This window comes from Azolla caroliniana, unplaced genomic scaffold (assembly GCF_043228905.1).
Source record: "Azolla caroliniana isolate FFs.n. ecotype wild unplaced genomic scaffold, voAzoCaro1.0.p SCAF_4, whole genome shotgun sequence".
NCBI classification, from domain to species: domain Eukaryota; kingdom Viridiplantae; phylum Streptophyta; class Polypodiopsida; order Salviniales; family Salviniaceae; genus Azolla; species Azolla caroliniana.
In genome coordinates, this window is record NW_028230439.1 from 5,632,850 (window position 1) to 5,659,564 (window position 26,715).

Genomic DNA, 26,715 nt, shown 5'->3' on the forward strand with positions numbered 1-26,715 from the left:
TGGACGGGCGGTCAAATGGCCGGCCAAATGTGACAGCAGATATGTAGACACTGACGGAGAGAGAGAGAGAGATATGTATGCATTCACCACATAACATTATCTTTTCCATGTCATCTCTCTCTCTCTCTCTCTCTCTCTCTGTGTCTTCTCTCTCAGGTATATATGTATATGTATATTTATCTTTAGCAGTCTCAGTCTACAGAAACGATAGAAGAAAAGACTTAAGCTCAGAAATGGCGTTCGCTGCTCAAGCTTCTGCAGCTCTTGTGAGCTGCTGCTACTTCTCAGATCCAAGCTCAACCACAAACTCGAACAAAGCTTCCCCTTGCTCTACCTCCTCCTCCTCCTCCTCCTCCTCCTGTTTAGTCCGACCTTCTTCTCGCTTTCTCTCTGGCGATGGTTTAGTGCCGTCTTTGCGAAGCTCCCTCTCAGGACTCTCTGTCTCGGATCCTTCCCTTTCTTTGCCGAATTTCTCTTCAGGTAGACGAAGAATCACAACCTGCATGGCTTGGGGCGGCACACTCGCGTCGGTTCGCCTTATCATCCAAGGAAAACATCTCGAGGTAGGATCTTTCTGTTAGATTGTGCATCCATTTACTGTTGTACTTATATATTTATATTCTTTACTCGGTTTTCCAGGGTTTTGCAGAATTTTTATTGAGAGGACTGTCTCATTTAAAGTTTCATTTTTACTTAGAATCGTTTATGCGTTCGTTAACATGTATATCTCGTTTTTTCTTCAGTGATCCATGGTTTTCTGAATTCATTGTGCTTTGCGTACTCTGATTGAGGGGAAATTGTTGGTAAAAACATGTCCATTTTACATAGGCAATTCGGGATTAGAATGGTTATTGTAATGTAGAGACATGTGTTTTTAACATTTTTTATTTTACATATTAAACATTGTATCACAATTGAGACTTCATTTTCTGTCATGCATATAAGCAGGATGACTTTTCTTGTTCCAAATAATTCACTGATGGAGTTTCTGTATAATAAAGAGAGATAAGAATTGAGACTACATTCTCTTCAAATGGATGCAAATGTGTTCTGCTTTCATGCTCAGGGGGAGGCTAATACTAATGAACATTGTCTTTTTTATGGAGGAAAATACTGAAATAATCATCCTAGACTTGGTAAATCAGATTTCAAGGCCAACTCATCCTTTTAAACTAAAATCTGGAGAGAGCCAGACTGGTTGCAATAACTTTATGCTCACATCATTTCGGTTTTCCTTTCCATTTATTTTTGTTTTGGATCATGATACATGATGAAATTTGAGAAAAAAACAGAAATATATTTGAAACATTTGGTGGTTGTCAGCTCACAGACGCGAATAAGGCTTATGTGGAGGAAAAGATAGGAAATGCAATTCATAATCAATACAATCTATTACGTGAAGTAGATGTCCGAATGTCTGTTCGCGGTGGAGAGTCTGGTAGTAAAGGTCCTAAACTGCAAAGATGTGAGGTAAGCGGCCATGTATTAATATGGTGTCTTTCTTCTGGTAGTTTCAATTTGTATAAGATAGATTCTATTGTTTCAATATTTATGAGGTAGGTTTGTTGAATGTTTTAGGTTACAATGTTTACTAAAAAACATGGAGTAGTTCGAGCTGAAGAAGAGTCTGATTCCATGTATGCTAGCATAGATCGAGTTTCAGATGTAATCTCGAGAAAGCTTCGGAAAATCAAAGAGAAGGATGTTGGGAGACCCCGGCATCAGCAAAAAGTAGGAGAATTATTGACAACTGAAGAGGTCCAATTCAAACACCAAGAACCAAACGATCTACCAGATGAAGTTAGTACTCTTTGAATTGATTCATTAATTCATCTGATAATTCTTCCTCCAAATATGCTTGGATTTCATTTGTTTAATATATTGTCTTTAATCTAGCATAAATCCTCTTCCATATTCAGGTTGTGAGGACAAAGTACTTCGAGATGATGCCTATGACACCTGATGAAGCACTAGAGCAATTGGTGAATGTTGGCCACGATTTCTTTGCATTCAGGAATGTTGGAAGTGGTATGTTCATCTCTAGTCTCTGAATGCTGTCTTTGTAATAACCAAGAGAAGTGTAATGAGCTTCTTGGTTTCTTTTCTACTGGCCTATTGTAGGTGAGATCAACATTTTATACAAGCGCAAACATGGTGGCTATGGCCTTATCATTCCAAGAAATAATGAAGCATGGGAAAATACAGATAATGGAGCTAGAAGGAAAAGTTAGGCCCAATTGTGTGGAATTTCATTTCTGTTACTAGAGTGGTATAGAAAGCAAAGAAAAATATCTGCTTTTTTACCATGTTGAGAATCCTTCTTGACAAAAGTACTTGGTTTTTGGATTGTGAATGAGATGCTCAGGGAGTACAAGGATCTTCAATAGTTGCATTGGAAACGAACGGTAAGATTGAGTTTTATTGGCCTTATCAATACATCTAGACTAAGCAGATCACTGGGTAATGCACGATGGTTAGGTTTGTAGTTTTCACATGATACATGATATCAAGCTTTAAGTGATACTCAAGCCCTTTTATGTATGCTAGGTGTATTATATTGGTTTTTAATTCCTGCTATAGCATGTTGAAGATCTTGTGTGATTGCGCGCAACCTGTATTATACAGGTTTATTTTGTTATTCATAGAAGAGCATCTTTAAGTACATGTCCCTCTTACTTCTTGTGGCTACAGTGGGGGAGTGAAGACTTGATATCATCTATCAAAATGCTTGTATTGAACATCTTTGTTCATCTCAATCCTACCATTTGTATGCAGGTGTGCATCGACTGACCCAAGTTTTTAACTTGCATTTGCACGTATTGAAATTTACGGCCTTTGCACATGTTAAAACTTAACAACATTGCACACGATTGATCTACATATATTTGAACCCATGATTCCATCGCTATCTCACATATTGTCTTCTTTTATGTAACATTATAGGACACTACTTGATTTAAAATATTCTAAAATGCCAATGCCTACTTTTTAGATCATACATGTTTTATTTGTAAACTGATCAAATATGTTTATTTGAATTAATGTTGGACTACTTATTGTTCATAAGTAATTAGCCTCGTTTTTCTCATTTTAGGGGGATTAATCTCTCATAAAAACTGAGCATGTGCACATAGCAACAAAATATTTGCCTATTATTATATACATATGCATATTGGTGGTGAGCACTATCATCTCTGGACTGTATTTATAAGCTTGACATTAGATCTTTGTTCAATATATGTTCTATGGATACTGTTCAATATTTTACCCTTATCATTGATGCTCACAATATCCATGGATGTCATGGATACTAATAAGATTTTTATTACTCTTCGAAACTTGCCACTAGATCTTTATTTAATATACTTTGTATGTATGTTTTCCAGTTTTACTCTTATTGTTGATGCTTAATGCATGGATGTCATCAATGTCAAATTTCTTTTGTGAGCGATGTAAATTTGTAAGTGAATCTCTGTTTTGTTTGACAAGTTAAATTCAACATCTGAAAAGGTGTTATGTACAATCAGCTATCATTGTTACCATGCTATTCAAAGTATTTTTGTTGAGTAATAGAGAAATGTTTGGGACACCACAATACCATTAGAATGTCTTTGGTTAAACAACGAACAGGTGTGGTTTTGAATGCTAAAGAGATGTTTGTATGCCTTAACTTGTGTCCCTTTACATCAATAACAATGTTATTAAAAGTCATGAGTGTTGTATCCATTGGTTCCAATATGTGACAATTAAACATGATGATTTATTTATTTATCATAATATTCAATATTACATCTTATATGGTACATGCGTAACTATTATCTGATCAGACAGGTTTTCTGTAGTTTTCCCTAATCTTATGATGAGTACATGTGGTGGTGTGGTTTTATGAATGCCAAAGAGATGTTTTGTATGCCTTAACTTGTTGTGTCCCTTTACGCCAGTAAACAATGGTGTTCAAAGTCATGAGCATTGTATCCACTGATTTCAATATGTGACAATTGAACATGATGATTCATTTGTTTATCGTAATATTCAATATTACATCCTATATGTTATGCTCATAACCATATTTGATCATGAGATAAGTTTTCTGTAGTTTTCCCAAATCTTATGATGAGTACATGTGGGTTATATTGAGGGTATGAATTGAATTGCAATTCTACAATGTGAAACATGAATTATTCGTGTTTAAACACACTAGGGCCTAGGATTTTTTCCAATTGAAGAAGGTTGGCTACCTTCTTCTCAAGGGAGGCTTGACTTATATTGATACTATGTAAGTTTGGATATTAAACACATGATATCCTCACGGAACCCAAGGTACAACTCGCATCAACACTTGATGGTATGGAACATTGTTACATGCAAAACCTATCTCATTTGTTATGCATATAACAAACATCATGGAAGTTGGATATGCCTCACACCGTCGTTAGGTGTTGGTCCTTTCTTTGGTATATAAATCCTAATGTTTTACTTAAATAATTAGTTGCACGCTAACACTTTATGACATCAATAACGAGATAATTGAGATGTATAGCATCCTCTTAATGCTTTTTACTAATTTAACTTATGGAATTATTATTAACTCTTATAACTCATACATGTCTTATTGTTCTCTAATTATATAGTATTATGAAGGTATTGCAAGTAAACCTAGACTACCTAATTTTCATTCCTAGAGAATGACAATTGTCTTAATCAAAGGCTATATGTACACCATATGCATGTTTTAAAGTTGGGGGCACTATTTGTAAAGATTAGATGTCACCTATGTGATTGACCCTTTGGAAAACACCGTATATAGAGACCTATAGACTTTTTCTTATGCATGTTTATATGAAAACTAATACACACTTTTTGAGTATGTTAACACAACTACAAATTTGTCTTACATATGTACTATGTTGGGAAACGATTTGCAACATACTAGTCTAGACCTAAACAAGGAATATAAGGTGCTCCAAATAAGGTAATTGAAACTTAAATAGCTGAATTGTACTCCAGTTTACTTAAACGTTCATCGGGGGGGGAGAAACAATGCACTATTGCAACAATAGGAGAGTAGGTGCTATTGCCCCCCAAATGGCTAGAATTTCAAGTAGTTCATAAATCTTTGGTTCTGGAGAACGATAATAACATGAAAGATGGTCTTTTGTGTGAACTTATGGTGCTCTAAGGGTATATGAATCACAACCTTAAGAAATAACATGCTAAGCATAGATACATCATACATATATCCATTGTAGTATAGTCAAGATTTCTCAACATATGTTTCACGTGTTTACACATAACTCCCTTGTAGTTTTATAATCTTATCCAAAGACATACAAATTGATAGTTTCATGATTCATCTTATCCAAGAGCATGCAAATTGGCCATTTTCTCCTCAATATGTATCTGTAGTCTCATCTTATCCAAGAGTATGCAATTTGGTTATTTTTGCTTAAACCATGGTGGTATTGAAATTTGCTTTTGAGAACAAGTTGTTGAAAACAATGACATTGCTTACGCAAGACGATATAAACTACTTTCAAATGATTATGTGTCTATAACAATGATGATTGTTTTTTAATAGGTTGCCTTTTCACTCTCAAAGATCGATCGGATATTTCCATCACAAGCATTATTATATCCTAGACTCTAGGTCTCACGTGATATAGGGTCCACTCATGACATTGTAATTCAAAAATATATTGGATTGCATCTTGCACACTTGTGAAGTTAACTGATTCATGTTTTATGATTTGTCTAACTGCAACATTATTTTCTATTTTAGATTCAAAAGTAAATGAAAAATATTGTATAGCGTGTATTATTACATACCAATCCCCCCTCTTAGGTTAAAGACGAATATTCAAACACTTGCTTTGATACGTGATATTTGGCATCCAACTTTTTGAAAGTAGCTCAAATAAAAGCACATAACATTTAGAGATAGACAATTCAAAGCTAGATTGTTGTTACAAAAGATAATCAACGTTGCTCATGCTGGAACCTTTGAGAGAGAGTACATACATATATTAATCTCTTGAATAATATATTGTAACACATCATACATGTTTGATGATTGGACCATTTGCCCTAAACTAGCCATCCAGTGTTAGCGTTTACCGAACACATGTTTATATACCTTTCAAGCCCCGTCATTGTACTATTTTTCCATGGTTGTGGATCTTATCAAGAAATTAATCATGTCTAGACTCCACACACACACATACACACATCTTTCCATGTCATTATCCTAATTTTTGTACAACCCATTGACACATATTATCATCCGAGATGCTCACCATCTTGATTTCATCTTAGATGCCCTCTGATTGTATACGTGCATTCATTTATGGTGCACTTCATCTATATAAAAACTATTAATTTGCCTAGAATATTAACTTGTGGTCCTTCGCTGCTTCATGTCATTATCCATGAATTGGTCATTGGAAGGTCTACATTCCTTTACCTAAATTATCATTTTCTTCCCCTTGTTATTCTTTGCTCTCTGCCCTTGTGATGTAATAACATGTTGCCTTATGTGTATGTGCATGTGAGGAAGAGATGTTGTAGATGTGGAGTCAAATAGATACATATTCATGACATCAAAGCATTTGTTTTACAGAAATGACATATCTACCAGAAAGGCAAAATAAATATATTTTTATAAAGCTCTTTATGAAATTAGTCAATCAATTTCGATAGTCAAGTATAAAGTTATCAACCTTTACTATGATAGGAAGGTCATTACATTGTTTTTCATCACATGTTCTCTTTTCCAAAGGTGTGCCCCTACAGATATTGTCCAATCCCCCCCCTCTTTCTAAAGGATTAAAGCTAATCATACACGTACACATGGATTATATGTATGTCGATAATTGACTAATGACATTGCTTCTCTTAATATTTCTTGAGATGTAAGGTTGATTATTCATATTCATTAACAATGTTTCTTGATACCTTTACTTAGTTGGGTGGTTGGTTGTTGTACATTATAAACCAACCCCCTTTTTAATTTACTAACTATAGAAAAATAAATTTATTCAAGAGAGGACATTTGTGAGCTTGTACCAACATATGTTGTCTTATTCATATACTCTTTTGAGTGTGATGAGTAGTTGGCCTATATGTTTTGTTAATTCATAACATGTAGTGATTTTTATCACATTCATTTTTATTTTTTTTCCAAAACAAAACTCCTTCCATTAGTTATAAAATTTTACAAATGAGACGATTATGTACAAATCCCTGATCAAAACACATATATGTTTAACCCCAAAACGAAACACAATATTTTGAAATAGTATCTGTTTATTGAACCACTCACAAAAGTTCGATAAAGACGTACAGACTATCATAGCATATGAACATTTCTTGCTCGAAGATGAATGGTTACAAATGTTATCAAATTTGATATTTGCAATCTTGAAAATTGTATAATAAAATCAAGTTATGGGGAGATTACTATAATATGTATGATTTTTGATATGTTGTGCACTTTTATATGGAATACTTGTCGTCAAATTGAGTACATCTAATCCTCGCACAAACATCTTGATAGCAACTAGTCACCTAAAATCATTTATGAATTATTCAAGGTGAAAAGATACAACATATCAACTTAATGTGAATGGTGATGTATGAAATGTGCTGGTCAATTTTGATTGTAGAGGGCTGAGGTGGCAAAATAGAGCTCTGTATCAAACTCGTCAATCAATTGCGTCGATATAAAAAATGGAAAACAAAACTGAAGCAAATTCTAGCCAACTAAGGGCAAAGAACATTTTAAAGATGGGATTCGTAAAGTGCGTAAAGCATGAGCAGTACAATAAATATTTCACATTAAATGTTCCTTCTACAAGTAGTCTGTAACCAATATGGTTTCTAGAACAAAGGTCATGTATGTGATCTACGTTTGTTTACATTAAAATATATGTGCATTTTGAATAATCACACAATTTGTGTGCCTCAAACAGAAATGTTTAAGGCTAAGATGAACCCATTGCAAAGATATCTTCTTATTTAAGAATATGGGAAATTTTCAAATTTATTATGCTTGTCTAAAATTTGGCAACCAACAAACACATGAATTGAATGTCATGATATCATAATATTTGAAGGACTTGAACTTTCATACACATTATTTCAATCTTATAAACTCTCTCTCTTTCTTTGATAATTCCTTGTAAGAATATGTAGTATATGTTTTTACGATGAACTAAGAACATGCAGTATATGTACCCCTTTGAGTTGTGTACGAACTAAGAGGCATTTCAAGCAAGTTAACTAGGATGTCACTCATCAAGCAAATTCCAATGCAAATAAGTTTTGAAATAGGTGACTTTTTGAAGTATTTGGAAATTACTTGACATGGAGCTAATGGGGGTGTTAGGGTGGTCTACAAGGACTACGCGTTGTCTAGGAACTGGACAAAGGCTTGATATTGGGATTCATTCCTCATAGCCATTTTATAGAGATGATCCTTGTGTTGATGACAATGTATCGATGGTCAAATTAGCTTGTGTTTTAGGATGTGCCTAAACAATAAACCCAATGGGTTGGTTGGCGCCCTTGGTGTCAACCTATTCATCTTGTCTAAGGCTTTGCATAGGTGCATCCAAGGATGAAATATCCTTTCTAGTATTGGCATTCACAACTAAATTAGGGAAGGGTGCTAACTTTGCAAAGGGTATCCAATCAATATCCCTATATGAAGATAGACATGTATATAGATAAACAATTGTACTTTTGCTTGGAGGATTGACTAGAACATGTTTTCAATTAACACCACGTGAAAAAAAGTTTGGCTTTATTTATGACTATCCAGTTTTTGTCTTTTACATTACTGTAGTTTGAAATATAAACATGAAAGATGTAATGGTAAAATTTTGTTTCACCCAAGTTGAATGGGTAAGTTCAATTGCCAAGCAATGGGTTTAATATCTCATTAGTCATGGGAAAAACTCTTCAGAACTTCAATTTGTGATTATGTACACTGATGTTTGCTCCCAAAAATTTGAAAAATGTCTTTACAACGTTGACTTCACTTCTGAGACATTTGTTTGCTCCAAAAAGTGAGAAATTGCTTCACAACATAGGCATTGTCACATTTTACACAGCCCAATAAACAAAAATGATAGCATTGTTTATTGTCTAGTTAGTTATGGGAATAACTCTTCATAACTTCAACTTGTGGTTATGTACATTGTTTTTGTTTCTCCCAAAACTCCAAAAAATGTCTTTACAACATTGACTTTATGTGTGAGACATTTGTTTGCTCCAAAATATAAGAAATCGCTTCACAACATAGGCATTGTCACATTTTACACAATCCAATGAACAGAAATGATAGCATTGTTTTAGATAAACAAACTTCCCATTATGTTCATTTTAATTTTCATAAACCTATTTAAGAGTATGACTTCTTCATAATCCTAACAAGAAAAGCACAAAGACCTACTTGACAAAGTTCTTTACTAGGATAATTCAAGATATATGTTGACTAAAGTCCATTTGTTCAACAATACATGGGCATGCTTGTTGATTGCATGCATATCTATATCACACATTACATGAATGATAACGCAAATGTATAACATGAAATGTTTTTGGATTTGGCAGCATAATGTATACCCTATCTATCTAACAAGCTTTCTTCAAAAGCCTTGAAAGCTACAAATACATTGTCTACAAGCACGAGACATCACAACCAATAGTACACTCACATCTTGATTACATTATTATTGTAAGATTATTGTTGTTCTTAAGAATTGGTTAAGTGGATCACACCAATGATGCAATGAATTCAATGCATGCTATATTTGTATGATGTAATTAATATGTACATCACAATACACGATGTATCAACAAGTTAGGTAGACATGATAAAATAATTGGGTTAAATAAGGAGAAAGCTGAAATGGAAAAATAGTGATGATGGCCTGTCATTTATCATAACATGTCCACCAACAACATCCCCATGAAGAAAGCACGCAAAACATCTTTTTTGTTGATACATGCTTTCATAAATCCTTTGTCCAAGGGACATGTAAAGACTACAAGCTTTGTTTTAAATGGGCAATGAATTTTTCGCAATTCTATATGATGTTGTCTATATTCCTCATGCAACGTATTTCGTAAGCATGCATTATGCCCTTTAAACATGAGCTAATTTTATGTAGACAAGTAACCTACCAATAGAAAATGATGATCTTAAATTTGTATTATGAATTCTTTTCTTCTTCTTCCTCCTCTTCTTCTTCTATGATTGTATAATAAGTTATTCCACTTTGCAAACTGCCCATACAAATCATTGTAATATGGTACAACATTTTTCGGAGTAAATATTAAGGTGTGCAATCTCAAACTAAATTATTGAAAAAATAAAATTCTATGATAAAAACGAAAACATGTTGCTCGAGACCCGAACCCACATTCTCATGTGACTTTATTAGTACATCATCTTGTACATAAAGGCAATGTTTGAACTTAGGTATGAATCTATAAACAATAATAAGGGTGAATGACATAAAGGCAATGATTTCACATTCTGGTTTAACGCGTATTGTCTTGTCTTGATCCTTGATACCCACTTTAGAGTGGACTTTACAAGACACATGAATTGAATCTACAATCGTTGGTCTGTTTGGCGTAAAACTTCAACCACATCACGCTTTTATACTTGATTATTTCAAGATTAATACATATTGGGCATTTTTCAAATTGAGCATGGATTTTTCAACTATCAAGGTCTATGATATGATATTGTTTTGTCACAAACTATGACGAGAATATATAAAGGGCAACAATGCAACCTTATATACATTTGAAAAGGTGTGCGTAATGTAAACTAGAATTTGGAATAATATTAATATATTACAATAAGTCAAGTGCTCTTTCCCTATCATAGGCAAGCATACATTTGTATGAAGTTTGTAAAGAATTAGTTGGAGTTAATGCAAGCAAATTAGCAATGCATTTTGCCATGCCACATGATATTTCTCAGTGGATTGAGTCGAATATTCTACGTGCTTGTTTCATTGTGAGGTTTATTCAACCATGAAGTTCCCATATTCTCCTTAGAGGCAAAATGGATGGGTTAGTGACGACGTCCTATTTATGTGTTTGTGTGTGTGTGTGTGTGTGTGTGTGTGTGTGTGAGAGAGAGAGAGAGAGAGAGAGAGAGAGAGAGAGAGAGAGATGGTAAGGTTGCCCGATGGAGACCAGGAGGTCATGGTTTCAACCCCCACATTCCATAGTGGCATCTAGTGAATCAAGGGATATGTATGAAGTATATAATAGAGAGGTGGAAATTTGGGTTTCAAACCCAAGACGTAGTGTGCTTGTAGCATAACAACTTACCGATAGGGTAAGCTAATTACGATAAAAAATAATAGAGAGATGGTAAGGTTGCCCAATGGAGACCACAAGGTTATTGGTTCAACCCCCACATTCCATAGTGGCATTTAGTAAATTAAGAGGATATGTATAGAGTGATAAAGAAGTGCGAAATTTGGGTTCATGAGAGAGATCGAGCATGGTGGCATCGAGTAAATTAAGAGGATATGTATGAAGTTATAGGGAAGTGAGAAATTTGGGTGTTGAACCCAATACCTAGAGGTAGTAGTCTAAAGAACTTACCACAATGAGATAAGGCAATCACAATAAAACATAAAGTTAATAACTTACCACTATGAGACAAGGTAATTACAATAGAACATAAAGTCAATAACTTACCACTATGCGATAAGGTAATTACAATAAAACATAAAGTTAAGGTATAGTTATAAAACATAATAACAGTTAGAAAAACTACCAAAATTCTCAAAAACATAATATACATTATGTGTGAAAGCCCAAAGTGAAAACATTGCCTTGTATGTGAAACCCCACATGTGATACTGCAGACATTGTGTATAAAGCAAAGTTAGAACTTACTAGGTTAAAATGGTGCTAGTATTGTTGCATTGAAGCCCATTTTTGAAAAGCAATTAAAATCTCCAATGGATCCACAATGTTAGAACTTACTAGGTTTGGGAAAAAAATGGTGCTAGTATTATATCATCAAAGCCCATTTTTGAAAAGCAATTAAAATCTCCAATGGGTCCACAATGTTAGATCTTGCTAGGGTTTGGGGAAAAAAATGGTGCTAGAATTGTTGCATTGAAGCCCATTTTTAAAAGCAATTCAAATCTCCATTGGATCCATAAGTACTCCATAACATTAGATGTATGGTTACTTTCATGTATGGAAATTGGATTCTAATGATTTTCTTGTGATTCTCCCCATCAATTTGATCTAACAAAATTACAATGGCATATTAATGAGTTGATGCACGAACTCAATGATGTCATGGCCAACTTTCCAGTTTGCCACCTACCATCATCATTTGCCTTTGCAACGAAAGATTTCCATGTTTTTTTTTGTTTCACATCATGCAGGTTAAACAATTTGTGCCTCCAAATATGGATGTTAAAAATTCCATTTTCCCCTTGAAAGTATTGCTTTACAAATTCGCTTTCTTCAACCGAAAAGTTTGAAAACAAAACATTATATACAACACAATGTGAAAACTTTGACTTTAGGCATCTCCACCCAATTGTTTAGAGAATCACATGGCTATTGATGAAAGTTCTAAATTCAAATGTAAAACATGATGATGTGAAGGTTTCCTTTTGCGACGTTAAGCTTGTTGGTTCGATGGCTTGAAGCAATGGATTTGATTTATGCTCATTATAAAACCTATTCATAATGTTACTTTGCAATAATGCACACTATGAATTTGCTCTTTAAAAGATAGCCTCAAGTGGATAATTTTTGCATAAATAATAGGAGTAAAAACGATAGCATCACCCTTCAAAAGGCAAATGTTATCAATGCACCTCTGTTTTAAGTCAATGCTAATATAGTTTAAACTTTAGCTAAAAGAGAGTGATAATATGTACGTACACTATGAGATTCCATTCCACTAACTTGGGTCTCGAAAAAGCCCAGAGATTGCTCAACTTGTGGATCCTGTGTGATATCGCTCTTGTAAAACTATGAATGACCAAATATAAGAGAGGCAACGGCCATAAGAAACAATCATGATTTTGCAAATTGGCATAGAGTCCCCCCATCACTTGCTTGCCGAGAAGAGCTAACACAACAACCTCACTAAAGTAGATAAATCTTTTGGGATCATAAAATAATCACAATTTTTTATAGCAGATAAATTTATCTCCTTGTAAAGATTGGCAGAGATGAAGTAGATTTAGATGATCAACCGACAACATGATATTGTATAACAAAACATACACCTTTACAATTTGTGGCCAAAGGACCGCCAGTGGGTTTTGGACTCCCAAATGTATGTGATTTTTGTACACAAAGGTTTGGGGATCACACACACACACACAATGTTGTTTAAATCATTAAGAGGAGAGGAGACTAGCTTATCATACCACGGAGGCGTCATTAATTTCCATTATGTACTTCATTGTCCTTTTTTATTGGGTTGCATGTGATGAATAGGGGTGGTGGTGTTAGTCAACATGAAGAATATCTTCAATAAAAAGGTAAGAAAGAAGTCATGCTTTGTGCACCACAAATTCACTTCATTGACTTTGAAGCAATCGATTTAATAGACCCACCCCTTTCCTTTCTCCGCCCACCCCTCCAACCTCTCTCCAACACCCTTTCGTGGTCGAAGAAGCATATATATATATATATATATATATATATATGAGTTGATGAGATAGTCAATCTAAAACGAAACACAATTGACTATAAAAGGGAAAAAACCGAAATCAATCCATGGTTTCTAGGTCAACTAGTGAGCGTGCATGCATGGCCACATATTGAAAGCAAAAAGCAAACGAACGTGTAAGTGGGTTGCAAGTTGCAGAAAGGACACCGTGTAACAATTGGTCTCTCTCTCTCTCTCACACACACACACACACACACGCATGCACGCACACCATCACCATCACTGGCTTGCCGACACCACTAACATCACCAACACATCATGTTATAGACATAGACGTACAAATATACATAGACAGAGATAGATAGTAGACACAGACATATACACATGCACATACAATACACATGACCCGTACACATACACATACACATAACACCTACATACACATACACATACACATACACATACACATACACATACACATACACATAGGAGAGGGGGCATGGTAGTGGTGGTGTATGTCTATCATATGTAGAAAAACAAATAAAAAGAACAAAGAAAGAGAGAGGGGGGGATATAAAACAAACATTACATATGTACATACCAACATATTTTTTTAGCTCAATAAACAAAGAAACAAAGAAACAATAAATAAAACAACAAATATAAACAAGTAAATATGTAAATAAATAAAACAACAAATATAAATAGGTAAATAAATAAAACAACAAGTATAAATAAGTAAATAAATAAAAACAACAAATCTATGTATGTAAATACGTAAATAAAGATAGAGCAGAGAGAAGAGAAGAGCTTCTCTCTCTTTCTCTCTCTCTCTCTCTCTTCTCCTCCCCTTCTCTGTCAGTCTCTGCAAGACGCGTATCTTCCTTCCTTCGTCTTCTTTGATCTCTGTCTGTCTGTCTGTCTGTTTTAGAAGGATGCTTCTACGCAGGAGAGCCCTTTCCTTTTTGACTCGTTTCTAGCAGTCTAGCAGGATTCCATTCCCCACCGATCTCTGACGAGGGTGGGGGGGGGGCCGCATATGACCACCTTCAGACCTGATCGATCCGTACACAAGTGGAGCTTTTCGAAAACCCAATTCGGAGAATTTTAGTTTTCTGTGGGGGTCATGAAGGCTACATGTATACATAGCCTGCGTATGTTATTCGACGAAACCCTAGACCTTACTCTGAACAGAGCATCGTCACCATCATTCAACACCATCCACATAGTGAACTCGATCACCATCAGATTGGCGATTGAATTTGATAGACCTATAAAAAGTCATTGTTACCGCTGGCCCTCGAATCTGGTAGACCTATTGGAAATCATCGGCAACATTATTACCATTTCCAGGCTGCTCAATTTTGGATAAAGAAAAGAAAAATCTCAAAATTTGGCTCGATTTTTACAACCCTATTTTCGTCTCTCAACGATGCACCTCTGGTTTGGAGGCGGAGGGGGGGCGAAATCCTCTCCCTCTTCTACATCAGGGGAGAAGACGAAAGGTGGGCTCTGGATCTTGGATGGTGCCTGGAGGAAGCAAAAATCAAAGAATCTTGAGAGAGAAGAACAGTTAAGGAAATTCAATCTTGATTCTTTCAATGAAGGATCCTCCACAAGATCATCGGATTCACCCATAACACCCTATCCATTACCATCTGTGCCTTCACCTTCTTCTTCTTCCTCGTCACAGATGGGCCCAGCTGCACCACAAACTGCAAGCTATTCTACTGTGCCTGTCCAGTCTCCTATGATCGGTTCTTCAAATGCTGAAGAAGAGGATTTTGACTTTCAATTGGGGTCAACCTCGGGTTCAGGATCAACGTCGAGTGCTGGATCTCAAGAGAGTAGCTTGTCAGCTCCTCCTCGGGACCCCTTCTTGCAATCATTTATGGTTACCCCTGGAGCTGATCCCAATGGTCGTGCAGTGGCTGATCTGAGTGGCAGTGCAATTGCCACCCTGAATGGATCTAGGTACCTTTTTTTTCCTGAATTTTTTGTCTCTTCCTCATGAACTAAATAGAAACCCTGATGGCGTAAAGTAGATCTAGGTGTGCTAGTTTGTATGAGATTGTGGGGGAGAGAGATTTGTATAAGCACCATGGCAGGCAGCTTGGTAAACATTTGCGGGCATTGGTCAACCGCCACACACCGTCGCCAAATCTGGTGACCCAGAACAATAAGCATATATAGTGTCACAAGATTTGCATGGAAACATTTATTGAGATTAAATGGAAACTATGGCAGTAGCATTGAGTAGAGGTCACCACTTTAACAAGCATTATAATGACACGAGCTTAAATGGAAAGGTTATCTGATACCATCATGAAGGTCTCTCTACTTTAACCAGTATGTATAATGACATGAGATTAAATGTAAAGGTGATTGGGATTGCATCGCGATGGTCTCTACTACCAAGCATATGTAATGAGATGAGATTAAAGGAGATATTATGTGTACAATACTCTCACAGAGGTCTCTACCGTATGTGATGAGGAATGTAGAAAAGCTTTTACAATGTTTTTCGGTTCATTGTCCAAAAACCTTGATTTCTATGGAATTCCACCAATTTCTTAGCTGTCTCTGGCCAAAGATGTTGCTTAACAGTGATTACTATTCTGATGATAAATGTGCAAAAGGTTGTTCCACCTCTGTTTTACAACTGAAAGGGATAGTGAGGCCTCACACTGATGTGGTGTTTGAGTGTTTGCTAAGTTAAGTGCTTATCTATATTCTCATTGTAAAGTGTGCTATTCTTGTTGTTTGGACTACTTTTGCGTGTCTGCATATATTAATCCTCATTGTAAGATGTGCAAGTCTTGTTGTTCAAACTTTGTTTATGATCTTTTTTGGGTCTTACTTTGGCGACAGGAAAGCAACTGGTGCTACCTTATCTCCGAGGTATGGCAAACAAAGACAAGAGCATTCTCAAGACAATACTTGTGAAAGCCAGCGCCTCCCATCTCCTCTGCGGGGATCTGGTCCCCATGGAGGCTCTATAATACCAAGAAATGCATCAATAAGCCCTTTGGAAAATCCCATAAGGAGTCCAAGAGGAGCAGGATTCAGGAGAGAAGAGCCAGTGGGAGCCTCGTATTATGTAAGATCTTCATCCTCATACAATCTTCATTTTAGTTAATAATATTGTTTAGTAGTCTTCTGTACCTAATGTATATTCATTAACAGGCACAAAAAAATCCAGATGCATTACCAGTTCATAGTCCAAGGAAGAGTCCTGGACCAACTCCTAAGATACAAAGCACAGCAGCTTCTCCGCTTCATCCAAAGCTGGGAGTCCAAGACTGTACTAACCTTTTCCAGGATAAAGAATTTCATCTTTTACCTTTGCCCCCGGGTGCCCTCAATGGTTCTCCACTTCCTTTATCACCTACTTCTTCGCCATACACATCTATCCCTCGCAGTCCAGAAAGATCTACCAATCTTCAACCCAGATGGCGCAAAGGGTCTCCTCTTGGTTCAGGAACATTTGGTCAAGTCTATTCTGGCTTTCATAGGTAAATATTTATATTTCCTTCCTTTGTTTCCTTTGATGATAAAATGGGAGTTTTTGGATTCTTCCCATCTGCAGTTCAGCAAATACAATGAACTTTAAATGTATCTGTCCCTTTCTCTCCATCAAAGACAAGTAGGAAACAATGATTTTAAACAAATATATGTAATATGTCCTCCACTTGCACCATCAAGTGGGATTTCCCCCTGCATTTCATTTTGAAAGTTGTTGATGATTTGAACATCCATGATTTAGAAACTTGCATATTTATACTCATTAATTCATAACCTCTAGGAAGAATGTATACACATATTCACACTCTCACAGGCATTGTCTTTCTGAGTATGCTGGCAGTAATCACAATTATTTAAGTCATCAAGTTAATTTTAAATAGATGTTGCAGTTGAGGTTTTAATAATTAGATTTATGTTTGTGAAAATAGTGAAAATGGACAGTCATGTGCGATAAAAGAAGTGCTAATCATTCCTGATAATGAGTCCTCAGTGGAAAGTGCGAAGCAATTAATGCAGGTGGTTATTATGCTCCGACTCATTACATAATAGATCTAGACCATACACTACTTAAGTACTTTCTTGGTCTTAAATTATGATCTTTATTTCATTCAGGAAATCTCTCTTCTCAGCCAGATGAAACATGCAAATATTGTGCAATACTATGGATCTGAGATGGTATGTTTCCAGAACTTTTTTGGTGCATATTCTAATGATGTTATATTAGGGTCTTGATACATTATCAAAGTTCTTTCTCAACTATTGTTGATACCTGTGAATATGGTATTACAGTTTGAAGATCGGCTCTTTATTTACCTCGAGTTCATGTCTAATGGTTCAATTCACAACATTATCCAACAATATGGCCCATTAAGTGAAAGTTGCATCCGTGCCTACACCCGTCAAATCCTCTTGGGGTTATCTTATCTTCATGGAAAACACACTGTGCACAGGTGTGTTTGTTTTTATAGGCATAGAACCTTTTTGAAGAAGCATATGCTTAACTTTCATGAATGAAGGATGGCGTTTGGTAGAGCATGAGAGGGAGAGCTGTCAAGTGTGTTTAATAGGACTTCTACTAATGCAAGAGTATACTGTATACAAACATGAAGGATTGAATTTGGATATTGAGAATTGTGTAGCAGCTGCCTGGTTTTTACATCTGTTATGACAGTAGGGGGATGAAATTAGTTCTCGATTCTGATGAGATAATAATAAGAACTAGGATGCAAGGAATCATTGCTTCTGGAATGGGAAATTTACCATCTTTTCCTTTTAACCATTGCAGATACATGACCAATAGTTTCTGAATATGAAGTAGGCAACATATTTTCTGAGTAGCCAATAACAATTACAAGCCTGGACTCACATCGTGCAAACAAGCATGATTCTAGGAATAGGAAGTATGCAACACATTTTCTGAGTGCCCTATAGCAATAAAAAACCTGGGTTAGTTTTTCCCAGACAAGAATGGTTAGTATATACCCAAACAAGCATATATTCATTGGATCGGTTCTGTTAAATGCTGCACTGAAAATGAAGTAATTGGAATTCTCCCCTATATGATGGATTGTTGACAGTGTGTGACAAAAATTCAAGGATAAGAAAGAAAAATCTTCAGTTTAATCTGGTTTTCACGAAATGTGATTACCTTATAATCGTATAAATGGAATGGGCAATCATTCAGTTTTGACAATCTTGAGCTTATTAACAGAATGTAGACTTGTGCAGTCTGGATAGTTGTCCTAAATATGATTACTTCTAAGTACTGTACCTTTTCCCAGATATTTTCATGAGATTTACCGGGATGCTCTAAGGACTTGAATTAGAATTAGTGCATTCATTATGCTCTTGTTATTTGGATGTCTTTGATATGAAATTGTATGGTTGGCTTAACAGAGATATAAAAGGTGCAAATATCCTCGTTGACAAAGGAGGGGAAGTGAAGCTTGCAGATTTTGGAATGGCCAAACATGTATGGTTTTTTCATCGCATTGTTTTGATACTTTTATATTTATGCAACTGAATGGGAATGATAGTTTGATGGGTATTTTTGTAGAGAGATTGTATTCCTAACACACACACACACACACACACACACACACACACACACACACACACACACACACACACAGACACACAAGCATGTAAAGAACTTTTAACATGGTGAAATCTTGTAAATAGAGTCCAAATTTATATAAATAGAGTCTAAATCGACAGCATATTTATATATTGTTGGGCTCGTGTAATGTGTATTGCTCGATTCAAGGAGATGAGTTTTCTCCTGTGACAACAATACTTTACATGAGGTAACCCCCTTCTCTAATCTATCATAGAAATCTTAAGCTGCCTCCATTGTAGTTCTGACATATTTAAAAAGATACCACAAAGAAATATCTCTCATTAAAATGTCATGCTGGAACTTACCAATGATCAAAATAAAATTTGATATAAACTTGTACTATCCATGTTCACAATAAATATTTTAAAAACTCTTGAAAAATCTGTTTGCATTTGAATATCGATCTTGTCAAAAGCTTAGAGAAGACCATTCACATCAAATATAAAGAGTTTCTCTCATCCTATATGTAACCATTCTAATCCAATGATATACATATTTGGGGTTTTATAATTTAGTCATGCAAGTTGCAATGAACTCTTTCAAAATTCCTCTCAATGGTTTGGGGTTGTTGTGTCGAGCTTTATTGAAAGCTTCTTATGAATGATTGGGAAGTTTGAACAATAACGAATTACTAGAAACTTTGTATGTTGATAACATTCCATTTAGAAAGCTGCACTACATATGGCCCTCCCTTTGTTCTCCATAAATGAAGATTTGTTTCTTCAAAACAACATTAAATAAAAAAATTGTATAGTTTTGCTGGCATGCAAGGCTCCGTCCATTGAGCCTTGAGAATAATAAATGATGTTCACACACACACATAGATTGTAAGAGGGAAGAAAAAGAGGGCCTTGAAAATTAGGAAGGAGAGGAAACTGGATAAATGCACGGAGAAAAGAAATCACAACAAGATGGAGAATTTGTATTAGCAAAAATATTTCAGAAAAAAGAGAGTACAAACACTAATTATCTGGAGACAGATGGTTCACCACATGTCTAAAAAGTATCAATTATATTATAGGATGGGTTCAACAAAGTCATTGTAATTGGAGGAAGACCATGGAAACCTAAATACGTGTACTTGGGTTATAGACAAAGTCATGTAGGATAACGGTTTTGATGAGACTAACTTGAACTGAAGTGGATGAAACCAATGTAAAGATAAAGATAACAAATACCTAGACAGTTGCAGCTCAGTCAGTAATACCTAGATAGTTCAAGTTAGTTTTGATGAAACTAACTTGAACTGAAGTGGATGAAACCAATGTAAAGATAAAGATAACAAATACCTAGACAGTTGCAGCTCAGTCAGTAAGGTTGTTCGGCAGAAACCAGGCTATTATGCATTCACCACTATATTCTGCAGTGGCATCTAGTAAACTAGTGCATATAGTGAGATTTGACTGTGTGCATGGGATAGTAAAAATCTGGCTTGCTACTAGTTATAGCCCTATGCAGGAAAAAGAAAAGAAAAGTAGCAAATCTGTTTGTGCTTTCGATGTTGGTGGCTATAGAAGAAGGAGTCTATGTATTTGTCATACCTGGAGTTGGAAACAGAATATCGAAAAGGCAAGCAAGTTCTACCTGACTTCGCTGGAAAACCATTTTCCTCTCTGTAAATTCTAATGGCTGATTGGAGACTTGGGTTTATAGCAGAGGCTCTTACATGCAAAGAGAAAGGATATTGTTGTGACTGGTATCACTTTATTTGTGAGGTGGTTGTATATACAGATGAGATCCACCTTATTGAGGTATATACAGATGAGATTCTCTGTTGGGTGATGTTCTCTCATAAAATGCTTAAAATTACGTCAACAGTTAAAAAGCAAAAGTTTTAAAATTATTGTCATATTAGCTGTGATAGTACTTCTTGAATTCTGCTCAAAAACTTCCACATAGACCTCGGGTTTGCTCTTTCTAGCAGCATATACAATGGTTTTCTTCTTAATCATGCATAGGAAAGAACATTAGACTAGGAGAACTTTCACATCCCCTGTTGTTTCTTTTGTTCTTGTTTGTAGAGGATATACACTTGGACATGATTTGTTTGATGGACCAATGGTGGCCTTCAGTTGTGAATGACTCATGAGTATAAATGCACTACCGCTGTTCCAATATAGCTTGGACTGTCCCCACCTAAATATGACCAAAGTGGAAGAGAATAGAGTGATCCGAACTGATATTATTAACTTGGAAAACAAGATAACATGGATCAGCCCCAAAATACCACTTGGTACAAAGATGGCCCACTATAAGACACTTCTTACATACATCGGAAGATGGATTCGTCATCAGGCCACCTTATATGGACATACATCTATCCTATGCGTTGCGTAGTGTGATAGGGCAGCTAAGAACTTCATCACATCAGCTACAGATTGAGATAGGTAGATATACACGACTACCTCTAGAAAAGAGAATTTGCCAAATGTGTCATGAAGGAGTGGAATCTGAGGAACACTATGTTTGTCATTGTAGTGTCTTTTATGAAATCAGAGGGAGATACCATTGCCTCTTTAAACAAGGCTTTGGCCCACTACGCAAGGTAATGGAATATGAGGACCAATGACGCCTAGGACTTTTCTTGCTAGAGCTCAAGAGACATTGGGAAAAGTTGTTGATGAATACATCCACACAAGCTCATCCACAAAGAACAATCACAACTTTCTTTAGCCCCATCACTCCTACTAATCCTACGAGTCCATCACGGGATACACAAATGGGCTCCAGACCAGGACATGACAAAGGGGTTACAATTGATCGGGCAATAGCAATTTGCTGTGCACGTAGGCGCGGGCCGCCCCCATGAACCACGCCCTCGACAGATAAAAGCCATTATCTCCCGCCATCATAGGTGCTTCCCTTGCTTCGGAGACATTTCCATTCTGGATCGACCTATGTTAGAGATCTTTCGAAGGCAAAAGCTACAATATACCTAACTTGAGAATCTCACGTGTGCCAAAAACCAGATTCCCTCGTTTCTTCTCTTTTCATCTTATTTACTTTTATATTTACTGTGTAGTATTTATTTTATTTTGATTTGTTCTCAAAGACGAGACAACACTCAAGATGTAATCTCTTATTTGGTCTTATAGGCCATTTTGGCCTCTTAAAAGACGTTAATATATCTTTCTTCCTTCCGTCCTTTCTTTCTTGCTCTAAATTGTTTTCTTATTTGTTGGCTTATGGGTTTACATAAAGTGATTGTTCTTATTGTAGATAACAGAGCAGTCTTTTCTTCTTTCATTCAAGGGAAGTCCCTATTGGATGGCTCCGGAGGTATTATCATTTCTGCCCATGGTTTCAATTGCTAGGACTAATATAATTTCATATAATAAACAGTTTCGCTGTCATGTATACAACATTGTAACTCCATTTGATATGTGGTTAATTCTGAAAGTGGACACATTGTCTCATTGAAGGTTATTCAGAACAAAAATGGTTATGATTTTGCGGTCGACATATGGAGTCTTGGATGTACAGTACTAGAAATGGCTACAGGCAAACCACCATGGAGTGAATTTGAAGGGGTAAAATATCTTCATTCATACCTACTCTAATGATTTTGAATCATCAACTTGAAATTCTAGACATAATTGAACTATCCCAATTAAAATAAAAACCAAAATCATAGAGACACATGATTGAATGGCATTGTTGGTTGTTTTTTCATTTGCTAGATACTTTCTTTATTCATCTTCCATTTTTTCTGTTTATGTTGACATGTTTTAAACTTACAGATAGCAGCTGTTTTTAAAATTGGCAATAGCAGAGAGGTGCCAAGTATCCCGGAGTTCTTATCAGAGGATGCAAAGACGTTTCTGAGATGTTGTTTACAACGTGAGCCACGGGCAAGACCAACAGCTGCCCAACTTTTAGAGCACCCTTTTGTTAGATTAGTAGAAAGGTCCAACTCAAATGTATTATCAGAGGCACTACAGAGGTCTACTCTTAGGTCTCCAATGTCTCCAAGGTCACCGAGGCGAAGTGATACACAGCTGCATATGATCCGGTTTGGATCTGAACCTGGTCACTTTCAGCAAAGCAGCCCGAGGCATCAAAATTTCACTTTGTGGGATGGTATGCCACTGGTTCAAGATGGAGTGATTGGAGAGTCACATCCAATCGGGTTTGGAACTGAACCTAGCCACATTCAACATACTCCAGAGAGCAGCTCAAGGCACCGGAATGTTTCTTTGCGGGATGGTTCAGCTCCCATTCAATATACGCCGGAAAGCAGCCCGAGGCACCGAAACTTACCTTTGAGGGACGGTTTGGCTCCAGCACATGTACCTGTAGATGGTATGATACCTGGAGAGTCGCGAACAATGCGATCCCCTCGACGGTATCGATGATATCGGCCATCATTCTTTTCCATGCGTGCGCTCCTATGATCCCTCTGTCTGCAGGTTTTCATTTGTAGTTTTTTCCAGATATTAAAGAAGAGGGTAACAAGATACAACTGTACATCTTGTTGATGTAAATTGATGATATGGGGAAGAAAGAGGATTCTGCTTGCAATGTCGTAGGGACCTGCCGAGCATAGAACAAGGTAAGTCTTCTTCATTAGTTATCCTTAACCCGAAGAGTTATTCTCGCTGTAAAACACAAATTATGAGGTGGTCTATTGGTTCTGGCCTTTGCATTGTAAGACACACGTTATCTGTTCAGACTCCTGCTCCTGCTGCTGCCCTCCTATTACGTGAATGACAAGTAACTTTGAAAGAGTAGACATTGTGACACTCATATGGAAGATCATTTCCTTCACCACATACTGTTTTGTCTTTGTATTGTTCCTCTTCCTGAAGACCAGACAAGACAGGGGTGGGAATTGAACTCTTGACTTGTGGCTCATAGGCAAAGGCCCAATCCACTAGACGAAACTAACTCACTGAGCCCTTCAAGGAGACAAAAAGAACATGTGAAAAAACAGCACACCATACCATTCATTAGTTACCTTGTTTTTACAGTGCCTAAGCATTTTTGATGGTTGATACAGGAATTTTATGGCCCGGACGCTGCCCGCCTGTATATAGCTCTAACCCATATAAGTGTGTATTGTATTGGAATGGATTGTGAGTGTGCAATCCATTGCCTTTGTATGCTACTCTTACTACTGGTAATATATTTGTTGATTCTAAAAGCTGTTTCTAGTGCTTCTCACCATCTGGAACTGAACCTTATGTGCTAGGGTTTTTTAGGCGTTTAGTTCATGATCTTCTCAATCATATAAATTCAATGCAATTTGAACACAGCTTGCATTCAGTGCTGCACATTAATGTGAATGCGTAAAAAACAAACTCACATCTATTTTTTGCGTTTTCTTACTTGATACAAACCATATAGTGAAATGAGAGCTGGCACACTCTAGGTTGAACCTAATCTTCACCCCGTTTATTGATTGTTTGTATTGTACTTGTGCTTTCTCCGACTTCTTCATATGAATTTGTTGGGAAGCATATATAATCATACCTTAATGAAGTCCATTAATAGTTTATTTGACTGAAGTCCGTTGAAGTCCACATCGTTTAGATGGATGCAAAAAGCTAAGGTTCTAGGCTTGTTGACTACCCCAAATTTGCATTTCAGCATCTAGAGCTAATGATTCTCTTGTAAATACCGATGATTGTTCGCCTCCAATGGTATGTGTGGTGACTTAAGATTCTAGGGTGGTTCACTAATCCGGCATTGCATTTGTCATCTAGAGCTCTCAATTCTCTTGTAAATCCCAAGGTTGTTTCTCTCCAATTTGTATTTGTGTTGAAGTTGAACAAATTTTTGTTCCTAATGATAAAGGCCTCCCCCTCAAAATGGTTCTTCAATCATATGCCCTCTACTTCATGTGATTATTATTAAAATGCTTCTTCGACATATGCTACATATGTTGGAGCAACATGAAACAATCTTTATGGTAGTGTGTAGAAAAAGGATCTTTTTGTTGTATTATGAATTTTTATATATTTTCTCCAGTCCAAGATGAATTTAGGTTCTACACTTCTACCCTCCTTACATATAAATGGGATATTGCATGAAGGCCCAAGAGAAGTGGATTTGACTGAGCATGTTCTATTACATGCAAGAAAGCTTGTTGACAATAGGCCTTGTCACATCTGTGTTAATCAAGGGGGACTTCCAAACTAATGAAAAAATTCACTGAAAATATCCTTCTTTGGTATAATGTAATCTCCACAGGCTACACTTAATGTATCACAGAAATAATGAATCTCATCATATGGCTATAAATGTTAACAAATAACACTTTTTTGTAGGGACCAATGTTTGTTCACATTTTAAAATAATGAAGGTTCAACTTTTTGATGAAAATGAAAGCAAGTTGAGCATATTACATTGAAAATCATGTCTAAAGACAAAATAAAACTTATGTCATGGAGCTTTGCATCATTACAATGGGACAATAATGTGTGGATATCCAATAATCAGGGTATTTTTTGAGCCATGGTAAAGGAAATAAACTCTCTGATGGGATACTAATGATACGTTTGAAGTATGCCATATTACCGGGCTCTATGTGTACATTCTTTGGCAGCAAGTAGTGGACATACATATTTTTCATATAAAATAGTCACGATTGATGCTTCTTTAATTAGTCAAGTTACATTACAGTTTTCAAATGATTCATAATTCTATATTGGTTGAGGATATAAGAATCTAAGATATAGATGTATTTTCGTGTCAAATCAATGTGTATTAGTAGGTGGTTGATGTAAAAGTGCCTTAACCAAATGCAACAAAGTTACAAACAATAGAAAATAACCAGCTTTTGGAAAAAAAAAAGTACTATGAAACAAAAGCAAGTAGGAAACGCCAAGGTGAGTAATTCCTTGTGGATAATCCAACGTGGAAGACGAGCTTCATCTTATAGGCATAGAAAAATACTTCTATTCATATCAAACCTTGAAATTTGTGGATACATTATTTCCAATAAATGTTGGTCAAATGACAAACAAAATTGGAAAGTCGTATTCTCTCACTTCATCTTACTAATGATCAAAACATTACTAAATTATTACTTGTAGATGTAATATTTAATAATGCACTCTCTTAACCATTTAAGGATCACTCTACTACTAAAATCACATGCTAGACTTCCTACTTGATGAATGGCCACAATGTGGGAGCTTTGGGTGAATTGCAACAATTTTTTATGTGCTCGAGCGTTGAGTGAGCTGCAATACCTTCTTTATCCCATTTGACTCGAGCCATTTCACTACCACTAGCTGTTTTGTTATTTGTACCTTAATACACTTATCACTAGTCCTCCCAATGGACTCCATAACCATTTTCATAGTCCTTCGAAAGACAACTCTATTTTTTAAATGTGAAGCAATGTGTTCCTCTAGAATATTTGGTGCCCTATATACTTGAATAATGT

The 26,715-nt window shown here is 36.1% G+C and overlaps 2 protein-coding genes across 2 annotated transcripts; both read left to right on the forward strand.

Moving 5' to 3' along the window:
* The first annotated feature begins 168 nt into the window (after positions 1-168).
* Positions 169-2,638, forward strand: LOC147864947 (30S ribosomal protein). The gene is made up of 5 exons (XM_087317624.1): positions 169-563; positions 1,324-1,470; positions 1,579-1,800; positions 1,920-2,028; positions 2,122-2,638. Exons 1-5 carry the CDS (start codon positions 234-236, stop codon positions 2,229-2,231), a joined length of 918 nt encoding a protein of 305 aa, XP_087173750.1. The 5' UTR covers positions 169-233; the 3' UTR covers positions 2,232-2,638.
* A 12,031-nt stretch (positions 2,639-14,669) lies between these two features.
* LOC147864948 (mitogen-activated protein kinase kinase kinase YODA-like) lies at positions 14,670-24,465 on the forward strand. Its single transcript, XM_087317625.1, has 10 exons — positions 14,670-15,652; positions 16,550-16,778; positions 16,865-17,193; positions 17,632-17,719; positions 17,816-17,878; positions 17,993-18,153; positions 19,100-19,175; positions 22,542-22,601; positions 22,745-22,852; positions 23,063-24,465. The coding sequence occupies exons 1-10, from the start codon at positions 15,111-15,113 to the stop codon at positions 23,675-23,677; spliced, it is 2,271 nt and encodes a 756-aa protein (XP_087173751.1). The 5' UTR covers positions 14,670-15,110; the 3' UTR covers positions 23,678-24,465.
* The last annotated feature ends 2,250 nt before the right edge of the window (positions 24,466-26,715 follow it).

Bases quoted from the DNA above. Each gene is read 5' to 3' on its own strand.
- LOC147864947 (XM_087317624.1), top strand. From the start codon at position 234: ATGGCGTTCGCTGCTCAAGCTTCTGCAGCTCTTGTGAGCTGCTGCTAC. The intron at 564-1,323 runs GTAGGATCTTTC...GGTGGTTGTCAG, and splicing joins TCCAAGGAAAACATCTCGAG to CTCACAGACGCGAATAAGGC. The intron at 1,471-1,578 runs GTAAGCGGCCAT...TGAATGTTTTAG, and splicing joins CTAAACTGCAAAGATGTGAG to GTTACAATGTTTACTAAAAA.
- LOC147864948 (XM_087317625.1), top strand. From the start codon at position 15,111: ATGCACCTCTGGTTTGGAGGCGGAGGGGGGGCGAAATCCTCTCCCTCT. The intron at 15,653-16,549 runs GTACCTTTTTTT...CTTTGGCGACAG, and splicing joins GCCACCCTGAATGGATCTAG to GAAAGCAACTGGTGCTACCT. The intron at 16,779-16,864 runs GTAAGATCTTCA...ATTCATTAACAG, and splicing joins CAGTGGGAGCCTCGTATTAT to GCACAAAAAAATCCAGATGC.